This window comes from Chlorocebus sabaeus, chromosome 4, assembly GCF_047675955.1.
Source record: "Chlorocebus sabaeus isolate Y175 chromosome 4, mChlSab1.0.hap1, whole genome shotgun sequence".
NCBI lineage: Eukaryota > Metazoa > Chordata > Mammalia > Primates > Cercopithecidae > Chlorocebus > Chlorocebus sabaeus.
In genome coordinates, this window is record NC_132907.1 from 8217667 (window position 1) to 8230972 (window position 13306).

The 13306-nt window shown below is 37.0% G+C and overlaps 1 protein-coding gene across 2 annotated transcripts in view; it reads right to left on the reverse strand.

The window, feature by feature from the left end:
• Nucleotides 1-1159: 1159 nt before the first annotated feature.
• The window catches only part of LOC103224320 (protein PPP5D1-like), a 96340-nt gene continuing 84193 nt past the window's right edge, over nt 1160-13306 (reverse strand). For both annotated transcript variants that reach the window (XM_073014632.1, XM_073014631.1), the window contains 2 exons: nt 9308-9425; nt 1160-1529 (listed from right to left, as the gene is read on the reverse strand). In XM_073014632.1, the coding sequence (XP_072870733.1) occupies nt 1474-1529; nt 9308-9425 (174 nt within the window). In that variant the 3' untranslated portion in view covers nt 1160-1473. The remainder of the gene's footprint in view (nt 1530-9307; nt 9426-13306) is intronic.

The following is a 13306-nucleotide window of genomic DNA, read 5'->3' on the forward strand; positions in this document are numbered from 1 at the left end:
ACTGCAAATAAACCTTGCTATGGAAGGATTGCTTATTTAGCAAAGACATTTTATGGCACATTAGCATGAAAATACTACTTCTGTCTTTCAAGTTCATCTGTAACAGAGAGGCTGAGTAGAAAAAACATTAGATGTGTACAAATACAAGTGACTTTGGCAGTAAGCGCATATTTGCAAACTTTAAGTGCACTGCTATGACCTAACTTATACCCTGCATAACTCATAGATTTTTGCATAATAGAAAAAGACAAAAAAAAAAAACCCTTATTACTCAGCTTTTCCATTTAACTCACAGGAAATTGGTAATCAACTACTAAATGTTCATCCCCTGCTATATGTGGCCTGCAAAGTGGGTGAATGAAGCAATTCAAAGTAAGGCAGCATCCAGAGGGGAATGAAGCATTGGTTGCATTGGAAGAATGTTTGAAGGGATTATTTTTTACCCTTCCTCTGAAACCAACCAACAGCGAACATGATAGTGAACACTAAAGCTGACAGGAGAATGAAAGCTATTTACCAAGTATTTTCATATCTTCTTCATCTCAGTTGATTGTCCTTGCTTGTTGGATGCTGCAAAACATGTTAATAGCTTAGGTTTCAGTATCAGAGAAGCCTGGATTCAACATTAGTCTTAACATTATGTACTATCTCATTTTAGACAAGTTGTTTGACCTAAGATTCAATTTCCTCATATTTTGATTTTGTAAATTACTTATTTTTAATTATCATGGATATACAACAGTTATATATTTATGGAGTACATGTAATGTTTTGATACAGGCATACAATGTGTAATCATCAAACAGGGTAAACTGGGGTATCCGTCACCTTAAGCATTTGTCATTTCCTTGTGTTAGGAACATTCTAATCCTACTCTTTTAGTTACTTTAAAATATACAAACAATGATTCTTATCTGTAGTCACCCTATTGTGCTACCAAATGCTAACTCTTATTCATTCTATCTAACTGTATTCCTTATATATCTTCAGATGTGCATAACATACTGATCTTTCTAGTTAAAAGAAGTAAACAGCCTTTTGAGCTAGACAATACAGTTATTTTTACCTACATTCTGAACATAGGGAAATTAAAGTTCAATGAATTTAAAAGATTTATACAAGTTACCTATGTAGACCACAGCAGCCTTGAGTATGGATTCCAAGATTTCTGGCTCCTGGCTTAAAGCTATTATTATTCCAAAATGCAGGATTCTCAATTTGCCTAGTTTTTGCTGTGTGTTCTGACCTCAGTATTGTACATATGAGTTATTTTCATTTTTAACCCAAACAAATTTTTATTTGATCCAGGTATGTTAAAAAGTAAAGCGGAAAAAAAAAAAAAAAAAGTCAAACAGCGAGTTAGGTCAACCACGCCTCATATGTTATTTTGGAAGTCTGTCCCTGGTGCTCCTAAAGTGTTTCCATTTTCCACCAATTCTTCCTCTGTTTTACTTCTGGACTCAAAAAAAATGATCAGGCTTCTGCTTCTCTTTCGGATTCCAGCAGCGTTCTATGATGTTGGTAAATACCTAATGAAGGAGGCCATTTGTAAGTTTAAGTCATTCATGGATTGAATGTTGATTGGGCACTGGTTTAGTCACCATACACTCACCTTAAACATGTTTTTCTATTTAATTAACATAATTATCTCAAAAAATATTGCAATAATAGTGATAGCAAAATGTATGTCTACAAATTAATTTATTCACTTTAAGTTAGAATTTATCCATGTCACCTAGCACAATATACCATATAATTTAAATTATGCATTTGCTTTCTTTATTCTTGGTCAACCCTCATTAGAAATAAACTGCAGGAATTTGTAACTATTGTGGTCCCCACTGTATCCTCAATACCTAGAAAAAGCACCTAGTACATTAACACTTAATAAGCACTTGTTAGATAAATGAATGAATGAATAATTCCTTCAACCAAATATATCCCTCTACTTTCTGGTACTCTTGTACGCTGATTTCCATCCATACCCCAGATGGAAGTATAAACTCCCATCTAATACCAGCCTAACCAGTTTTGCATTGTATCTTTTTTTTTTTTTTTTTTTAAGTGAGATAGGGCCTCTCTCTGTCACCCAGGCTGGAGTGCAGTGTAATGAACACAGCTTACTGAAGTCTCTCCCTCCCAGGCTCACATGTTCCTCCTGCCTCAGGCTTCCATATGGCTGGGACCACGGGCAGGCACCACCACACCTGGCTAATTTTAAAATGTTTTGTAGAGACTGGATCTCACTATGTTGCCCAGGCTGTTGCTTTCTCACCTATTTAAGTGAGAATTTCACCTATGTAAAGTACAATTTTCCCTTCTGTTTCCTGTATCAGCAACTTATTATACTATCTACTAAATCCTTCCCATTCCCCCATGGTAATGAATTAATATCTATCAACTTGAAAAAAAAAGTACTTTGACCTCATAACTCCCACCAAACATATCATAATTTGTCTGCTTTCTTGACATAAATCTCTTCTGAAAGAGTTGTCTCTACTTTCTGAATTCACTTCCTCCCTTACTTACACCTCTAAAACTACAATTGCTCTTGTTAATGTAATCAGTGAGCTCCATGTTGTCAAAGCCAGTGGTCAATGTGATTTTGAAATATGTTTTTTACTCGACTCTTGAAGTATCATTTACTCTCATTCTCCTCCTTTCAACTGTCACCTACTCATCTTGTAAACTTGAATCACTGGAATATCCCATTCCTCAGATGTCTATGCTCTTTGCTTCCATTCTCTACTGACACCATCTAGGTAATTTCACCCAATGCTATGGCTTTAAATACCATTTAAATGCTAAGGATTCAAATTTAATCATCATCACTAATGTCTCTCCTTGACTCCAGGCTAATATATCCAATTGCATACTTAACATATTTACTTGGATATCTGAAAGGCATTTCAAACTTCATATGCCCAAATCCAAACTTATGATTACTCCTTCACCACCCAAAACTAACACTTCCTCCAATCTACTTTGTTTGAATAAATGGTATCTCCACAATTTCAGTTGTTTATGCCAGAAAACTCAGTATCCTCACAGGCTCCTCTGTTTCTTTCTGCTGTGGTTTAAATGTCTGTGTTCATGTTGAAACTTAACACCCAATGCAAAAGTATTAGGAGGTAAGGTCTTTAGGAGGTAGTTAGACCACTAGAGCTCTACCCTCATGAATGGAATTAGCAACCTTATAAAAGGGCTAGAGATAACTAGCTAGGCCCTCTTTTGCCCTTCTGTCTTCTACTTGTGAAGACACAGCATTAACCCCTTTTACCATGTGAGAATGCAGCAAGTAGACCCTCACCAGACATGAATGTCAGCACCTTAATCTTATACTTCTTAGCCTCCAGAATTGTAAGAAATAAATTTCTGTTATTTGTAAATTACTCAGTCTCAGACATTTTATCATAGCACCACAAATGGTCTAAGACACCCTAATACTTCCAATTTAATTCATCGATAAATCCCATAAAGTTCTATCTTCAACATATATTCCTAACCAACTACTTCTTAACACTTATAACACCCTAATTGAAAGCTTGATCATCTGTCACTATACTACTGCAATGGGCTGCTAAACTAGTCTCCCTGTTTCTAACCATGCCCCTTTCACAGGTAACTGTATTTACACGGTATCTAGTAATCTTTATAAAACAAAAATAAAATCATGTCAAAATTTTGTTGACAGACATTCCTTGGCTTCCCATTACTCATAATGAAACCCGAAGCCTAACCATAGCATACAGGACCCTAAATTACCTCCTTATGTCCCACCCAACAGATTCTCTGATTTCATTTCCTATTATTCTCCTACAAATGCTGATGCAATAACAATGGATTCCTGGATATTCCTCAAGTATTCCAAGTACCCTCCTGCCTCTTGGCAATCATATTTTCCTCTGCCTAGAAGGGATTTCCTCAAAACGTTCACCTTGCTTGCTCTGTCACTTTTGTGCTCAAATGAGACTCTAGCTGAGAAGCCTTCACTGAAGATGAAGTGAAGCCTTCATTTTCAGTGAAGGCTTCTCAGCTATATAGGTATACAGAGTGATGGTGATGAGGGTAGTGACTTATTTCATATAGAATGATTATAGAAATATTATATATCATTCTATATAAGACACTACCCCCATCACTTTATATACCCTTATCCTTCCTTCAAAGCATTCATCACTAATTGATGTATATGATTTGTTCATTGTCTTTTTCCCTACCTTACAACAGAAGTTCCAATAGAGCAGAAACATTATCTGTTGTGTTAATTGCTATATCCCAGTCCTAAGACAGTTTCTGGTACATGGTTGACACAATAAATATCTAGTAAGTCAGTGAATGACCCCTCTTAATTATGAAAATTAAGTGTAGGAATAAACGATGGTCCCAGGAAATGTTATACTAGGTTCTATTAATAGACCTGACTTAATGAGTCTGATTCTCACTGAATTCCTATAGCATTCAGAGTTCTAGGGAGTGGTTCAACCAGTTTGAATCAGGAGATGAGGGACCTTCAGTGAGGAAAGCTACAAAGACTCTACCTTCTATTCCCCAAGATTTCAGGTTACAGAAACTGGTCAAATAGACTGGACTGACTCTGTACATCGTCTCCTGGTCCAAAAGAACAGCAAGGCTGCAAGAGGGAACTCACCAGGAGGGCAATGGGAGTCTGAGCTGGCAGCCCAGACTCAACATGAGAGTCTATGTGGTTAGGAAGCAAGGCTGATTCTGAAGCCAGACCCTCCAGACTGTGTTGTTCTTTGGGGAGCAGTGAATGCACAATGACTCTACAATGACACTCTAACATCACTGCCCTAGTATGAGGCACCATGTTCAGTGTCAAGGCTAGTAAAGAGAAGCATCTTGACCAGTTTCTGTTGAACTACGCAACACTAGCCTCTGGCAGAAGGAAATTAGGCTTTCAGTTTATTCTCTGCCTTGTGTTTGAAAGCAGAAAAAAACATTTTGGATTGAGTAAAAAATATCAGAATTCTTAGACAACTCAAGAGAATGGAGTAGGCTAGAAAATGATGAACATGGTGACCAAACACAATAAGTTCCTACTAATAACGGCAAATCAAGTCTTCACGCTGTTTTCATCAAAAGAAGTATGACTATATTTGCATGCTGGGTTGCTGGAACAAATCGGATCACTTATATGAACAATTCACAAAATGTATTCCATGCGCTATAAAAAGAAATTACCTAGAATATTTCGATGACCAAATGAAATAGGAACACATAGGCTTAAACAAATTTAAACAGCTATATTGACTGGAGGACTTTTCAGAGAAGTAATAAGATAAAGTACAGCATTTTCCAAATTTATGAGATTAGGAAAACCTTCTTTATAAGGGAATTTCATGAGAGTAAAATTCTGGGAAGCACATTTGAGAAATGCTGTTAAGTCTGAACTATATGGAATAAATGTATTCTTCAGGAAGTTTGATTAATGACTTGATTGAATACTGTCGTTTGGGGCCAGTGAGATATGGTACCAGAATTCACGCAAAATAATGTATTCAATGAAAAATATTTCATTTTAATTCTATACTTTTGAAAAACTAGTTTTAAACTCCTAAAGATGGGAAATTTGGATGGGAATGAGTTACTACATGTGGCAGGCATAAGTTATTCAATTTATAGAGTCCCTCATTTCATTTTCACAAGAACTCTATAAGATATGCATTGTTCTCTCTACTTTTCATATGAAGGAAACAAAAACTCGAGCTATTTAAGTGACTTACCCAAAAAACTGGTAGAACTTCTTCCTCTCAGACTTTTGGCTAAGACCAAGTGTAAAAAAAAATTAATAGCAGGACCAGAGTTTGAATCCAGGCCATTCCAGTGCCAAAATCACAGGGACCCACCCTTCCTTCCTTTCTTCTTTCCTTCCTCCCTTTCTTTCTTCCTCCCTCTCTCCCTCCCTCCCTCCCATCCCATCTCCCTGTCTCTCTTTTTCCCTCCCTCCGTCTCTCCCTCCATCCTTCCTTTTCTCTTTCTTTCTTTCCTTCCTTCCTTTCTTCCTTCCTTCCTTCCTTTCATTCTTTATTTTTTTTTTTTTGAGACAGAGTCTTGCTCTGTTGCCAGACTGGAGCACAGTGGTGCGATCTTGGCTCACTGCAACCTCTGCCTCCTGAGTTCAAGCAATTCTCCTGCCTCAGCCTCCCGAGTAGCTGAGATTATGGGCACGCACCACCACATCCAACTAATTTGTTGTTTTTGTTGTTGTTGTTAGTAGAGACGGGTTTTTGCCATGTTGGCCAGGATGGCCTTGATCTCCTGACCTCATGATCTGCCCGCCTCGGCCTCCCAAAGTTCTGGGATTACAGGTGTGACTCACCACCCCCTTCCCTCCCCTCCCCTCTCCTCCCTCTTCTTTCTTTCTCTTTCTCTTCCTTCCTTCCTTCCTTCCTTCCTTCCTTCCTTCCTTCCTTCCTTCCTTCCCTCCCTCCCTCCCTCCCTCCCTCCCTCCCTCTCTCTCTCTCTTTCCTTCCTTCCTTCCTTCCTTCCTTCCTTCCTTCCTTCCTTCCCTCCCTCCCTCCCTCCTTTCTTTCTTCTTTCTTTCTTTCTTTCTTTCTTTCTTTCTTTCTTTCTTTCTTTCTTTCTTTCTTTCTATCTCTCTCTCTCTCTCTTTCTCGCTTCTTTATTTCTTTTTCATGATGCTTCCTTAAAATCCAAAATCAGTCAAAAATCAGCATTCTCCCACCAAGGTTTAGTTTTCCGTTATGAAAGAAATACTCGAATTTGGAAATCAGCAACAATTTTGTAGGGCTCATGAAAAACGGGTTCCATTTAGAATTATAGTGATCCATTATTTTATATGGACCACCCTGCACTTCCTATATTCTCCCCAGGCTCTTTTTATTTCTTGGGAGAAAAAAAAATTGTTCTCTTAAAACAAAAGTTTCATTTAAGAAAATAATTAATTATTATTTAAAGGGCAGTTCAAATGTCATTTCAAATCATACCCTATTTCCTTTCGTCCACAGCACTCCGCATGAATGTGAACTGATTCAATGGGAGACTTACTATTTTTACAATGGTCAATTTTTTTTTTGCAGTGCATGTTTCAGTTAGTTGTGTGGTGAGAAGAAAAGCAAAGATTTAGCGCAGATGTGCCCAGTTACCACTTGAGACCAGTATTTTGCATTCTTGTTTCTCCTTTATAACCACATAAAGAGTTATTCAAATTTGGGCCGTATCAAAGAACTTAATATACAAATTCAAACAAATTACTCAAAAGAAAAAAAGCAACCTCTTTTTTTGTCTTTACCTTCTCTCAATTGCCATTCAAATTGATTATGATTTTGTTATTTCATAGTCAAATAGTCTTCTGCCTTAAATATAATTTTTTCTTCCCCAAGTTGAGCTCTGAAGTACCACTGTTATAGTAAATTATAACTGTAAGAGTTTGACTTCCTAATACTTGCACTGTCTAGCAAATTGGGAAACTTAAAATGTTTTGGAGATAAATGGTGGAATGCCAATTTTGTGGATTCAACCTCTGGTAAATTCCAATTCTCAATCATATAGCATTAATTCAGATCAAAGTTTCTACTGGGATTTTATACATGGAAAAAATATGCATACATAAATCCACATATATATTCATTTGCAATCAGAAAAACAATTTAAAACCCTGTTTGTCATAATCATGATACAGATAACATGACCTTTTCCAACCTTCTGCCCCCAGGTAACATTTTCAGCCTCAATCTGGCAATAATTTTTAAACACAATTTAAACAATAATAAGACAGCCTTCTTATCCATCTCATTACTGAATAACAATGTCAAATAATAGGTATCCTAAAAAACAAGAGTGTAAGTTGGCACAGCCACTTTGAAGAGTAACTTGGCAAGATACAGTTAAATTTCAAATGGGAAATGGGCATATGCTATGATCTGATGATTCCACTTCCTGGCTGTCTTATCCTAGGTTTCTGTAACAAAACACCATAGACTGGGTGGGTTAAACAATAGACATTTATTTCTAATAGTTCTGTAGGCTAGGAAGTCCAAGATGAAGGTGCTGACAGATTTGCTTCTTAGTGAAAACCTTCTTCCTGGTTTGGACATGGCTGCCATCTCACTGTCTATTCATTTAACCTCTTTGTGCAGTGAGAGAAAAAAAGAGGGAGAAAACTTTTTCATGTCTCTTTTTCTTCTTTTAAGGGCACTAATAATATCATGGGGGATTCACTCTCATGGTCTCACCCAAACCTGATTACTTTCCAAAGACCCTACCTCCTAATACCATGTTAGGGGTGAGGACTTCAACACGTGAACTTTTTTTGTTTGTTTGTTTTGTTTTTTATTTTTATTTTTTGGTTTTTTTTTGAGGCGGAGTTTCGCTCTTGCTGCCCAGGCTGGAGTGCAATGGTGCAATCTCGGCTCACTGCAACCTCCACCTCCCAAGTTCAAGTGATTCTCCTACCTCAGTCTCCCAAGTAGCTGGGATTACAGGCATGCACCACCATGCCTGACTAATTTTGTATTTTTAGTAGAGATGAGGTTTTTCTGTGTTGGTCAGGCTGGTCTTAAACTCCCGACCTCAGGTGATCCACCTGCCTTGGCCTCCCAAAGCACTGGGATTACAGGCATGAGCCACCATACCCAGCCTCAACATGTGAATTTAAAAGGACAAATTCATTCAGTCCCTAACATTGATGGTAGACAAGTTTTGAGTTTTTGCCCATAGAAACACAAATATACAAATATGCATAATCCTTGAAATACTCTTGGTCCTACTAAAATAGGTTTAGTTATACATGGTTTAGTTCTCAGAAAATGATATTGAGGAGAAAGGAAGGTGAAAATGATAAATGTAGTAATGTAACTACTATAAACATTTTAAAACCAAAAGGTATAAATTGTTTATGATACTTATGTGTATACAAAATAAACATGAACAAGAAAGATGCACACCAAATTTATCATAGAGATTATATAGGGACAGGAAGAGTAGATTAGGATTAGCATTGGTGGTTAATGGGAAATAAGTAAAACAAAATGTTAACAGTTATTAGTTCTGGCCGTAGACGTTCTATTATTCTACATATTTTTCTGAAGTATTTACATTTTTTAAATTAATTTTTAAAACAATTAAATTCTTAGAATCCTAGGTGCTTTATGATTAGTAACAAATTATCAGGCTGGGCACAGTAGCTCACATCTGTAATCCCAGCATTGTGGGAGATCAAAGCAAGCTGAGCTCAGCAGTTGGAAACCAGACTGGGCAATAAAGTGAGACTTTGTCTCTGCAAAAATCTTTTAAAAAACTAGCCAGGCACGGTGACGCTCACCTTTGGTTTCAGCTCCTTCGGAGGCGAAGGCAGGGGGACCGTTTGAGCCCAGGAATTCAACGCTGTAGTGAGCTATGATGATGTCACTGCGCTCCAGCCTGGGTGACAGAGACTCCAACTCAAAGACAAAACAAAACAAAACAAAATTACTGGCAAGACTGAGGTTGAAAATGATATCTGGGGACAGAAGGTTGGAAAGGTCATGTTATCTGTATCATGATTATGACAAGCAGGGTTTTATTCGCAGAATAACCAGACTTGTTTAACAGGACTGATAATGATATACTGGATGTTCCAATGAAATATTTACCCAGTTTGGATGTTGAAAAGGCATTTATAAATATAGAAAACTTGTGAAAATTTATACTATAATATGCTAAGACCACTAGTTGGCATTAGTAATGTGTTACATGATTGCATTAATTGCAATCTGGATAAAAAGTAGTATAATCGCATCCAACACTGAGCAACCTAAAGAAGGATTATAGAATAACTGGAAGATGGAAAATGTTGCTGTTATTCAAAGACAATGTAGATATGAATTCTTAACTAAACCATCAGTGGATTTAGCCATTGAGTTTCAAAACTAGTTGGAGATTAGGGATATTTTGCAGGAAAATATGCAGAATAAAGGAGGAAGTAGAGAAATAAATATGGAAGTATATGGAATAATAAAGCACCTTTTCCCAAAACTCTAGCTAAGCTAATGGTAAATATTTTGAACCTATGCTCCTCAAGCAGCACACTTAGAGCATCTAATGTCAAATGTTTAGATTCAGATGATGGTGGGCACTGGTGTTTTACTGAGATGCATTATATAGTAAATCATTTTTTATTTGAGACTTGTAGGTGCTAAGGATATGTCCTTGCCAAAACTGTGACTGCATTTGCTAAAGCCCCCATCATTTTTCACTTGATTAATGTCTCAGTTTATCTCCTTCCTCCAATTTCTATCCCCTTTTAAACTTATTGTCCACTCTAACATCGTACCTCAGATATAAAATTCTGATTATGTCAGTCCCCTGTTTAAAAACCTGCAATGAGCTAGCCCTGTTGACTTGGAGACATTTCCTCTAAGAATAGTCAAGTAAAAAAAGCAAGATGCAGAAAAATATGCAAAGTATTCTTTTGTAAAGCAAACAATGGCCAAAAAAACCCTATGTATATGGATATTGAATATATACATATACTGTATGCTTGAATGTAATTATATAACCAAGGAGAAAACAAAGAAAGGATACAAAATAAGTGTTAATGTGAGTTGGGGAAGGAAAGATGTGGGTAGAGAAGGGGGATAAGACAGGAAGGAGAGAAAAAAGTGGGAGGCAGAACTCAATTAAAAAATGAAAAAGAAAAACAGTATGTATGATCATCTTTATATATTGATGTAAAATGCATGTGATATTTTCATGTAAACACTTGAAAAATGAAAAATAGTAATAATTATAATTTCCTATTGTCTGTAGGAAGTTTAAACCTTTTGGTTTAAAACAGTCATTGCAATTTCCCGATTATCTTGTAATTGCTCCAGCCTTGTGTACCAGCTACACTTTCTTCACAGTTTCCACACAACACCATCCTAACATTCCCTATCCAACCCTTACACAACCCAACGTGCATCTGGGATGCCCTTTCCTCCTTTCTTCCTAGAGAAGTCCTATCTTCATTCAAGAGCCTGTTCAAACATCCTTTGCAAAGACTTTCTTAAACTCAGATACTCCATCTTCCCTGTGCCCTGAAGTGTTTGTAGAACTTTGCATTGTGATGTTAAGTTGTATTGTGATTACTTTTGAACATATTACAGCATTTTATTCTCTCGTAAATAGCTAGCTCCATGAGGAAAGGAATCATACGCTTAATTTTTGCACATTAAACACCTGGAATAAACCAGTATTTAGGAGATGGTAAGCAATTTTTGTTGATTTTACTGATTTCTGTTTGATTTTACATTTTAAAATGATGCTCAGTATTGTTGTGCATTGATATTGTGCTTATTGTATGCCTAGGTTAAGCATTTACATCTCCAATGAACCAACTCACTTTATTCCAGTTTATGGCCATGATTTACAGATATCTTACACTTGTCTCTATAGCCAGGTATTAAGGAAAGATTCTTTCTATCTAAGTTTTGGGGGAGGCCCCCAAAATCAAAACGGAAACAATAGGTGGCAAGTTCTCCCACATTCTAAAATAAGGCAATGGACCTCCTAAACAAGACCTCAAGGAAGTGGACTGAAACTGCTTAGTGACTCAACATCTACTCAAGGGTCTGTAACAGTTGATATTGAGGACACTGAGAGACGTAAGAACTTCTCTGCAGAATGTTGTTGGAGGCTGTTGCTATTTTCCATCTCCCTCATCTGTAAGAGAGGCATCAAGAACACCTCACAGAGAGTTTAATGTTTATTCTCTAAAGCTTGGAGGACAAAGGAGACATGTGTTTGGTCCACCTTTGAGAAATTTCAGGCAAAAGACTCTATAGCTGGAGTTGCCTACTTAGAGGCAATGCAAAGAGATACAGCTGTCCTTGGAGCCAGTTGCACTTCCACGGACAATAAAGCACAGGCTAGTGTTTCCATGACCCAGTGTGGGCTTTTTAGATGACATCTGGGTAAGAATTTCTTTTAAAATGATTTTTTTCTGAGGATGAGGCAATCTTGGCATAAAGAAGCTATGGGGTACTAACTGATGTAGAAGCTGAGGGGCTATTGAAGCAATCAAACAGAAAGAGACTAGACGGTTCTAGTGAGGGAATTTCTGCAGAACCCACAAGAGTGTCCCACATCAGCTGAGAGTATATTAGATTGGTGCAAAAGTAACTGCGGTTTTTGACTTTAAAGTAATGTCAAAAACCACAATTCCTTTTGCACCAGCCTAATGCGACAAGCCAATGCAGACCACTAGCATCCCTGCCCTTGCCTCTCTTCCCTCTTTCTCCACCGAGGAATGGTGAAAACCCCAGAGCCAGTGGTTAGGGGAATGGCAGTGGAACCAATATGGGAAATCAGAGCTTTTGCATTTACAGAAACCTGAGATTACTGATTATTGCATGGACTAATCATTTTAATTACTGAAATGGGGTTCTGACTGTAAGTGACTAGAGTACTTCCTTTATTGTCCAAAAGGGGATGAAAAAGATATAGAACTTACCTAAGATTTCAACTGTGGTAGGGAAAGAGTGATTCCATAAAGAGTTTGAGTTTATTATGCTCTAGCTGTTCAAACTGGTTGTGTATGTTATTTTATACAAGAATGGAATGAGAAATATATGTTAATTTGTATACATATATTGCTACCACTGGAGAAAATAATCAAGTACATTCCTGGCTCAGAAAGAAATAATGAATCATTTTTATATTTAAGACTTACAGAGTAAATTGTCTATTTCATCATATATATATGAAAACATAAAACAGATGTGAACAATAAACCTTATTTTTATAGACAAAATATCCTCTTAATTTCTTGATTGAAACTCACAATTAAATTATTGTGGCATTTTCAACACACAAAAAAATTATCTTCATAAATAATTTTAAAAAGCCATACAATAAGATGCTCTCATCATAGTCCAACAGAGTAATAAAGAGTACATGTTTAAATGATTTTTTGCCTTGCTATGATAATTTACTGCATGTCAGGTATGATAGGCAAGAAGCGTGAAGAACCAAGTGTGAGGAAGACCATACCCTCATTATAAGAAATTCACAGCCTAGAAGAAAGACAAATGCATTAAAAAATGCCCACCACTGGGCTAGTAAAGGCCCCTGTCAGGTCACATCTAGACTGCTACTACCAACTATGCTTGTTGCCTCCAGACTCACCCCCTTTCACCCATCTTCTACACTGATTACTAAACTAAAACTAATATGACCATGGCACCTGCTTGCATTGAATGTGCTGCTGGCTTCTAGGAAACCTCAATGCTAATTTCTAATACTTTAACCCGATAATCTGCTCTCTGCCTTCCTCTCCATCCTCCCTTCTAAATATTCTCCT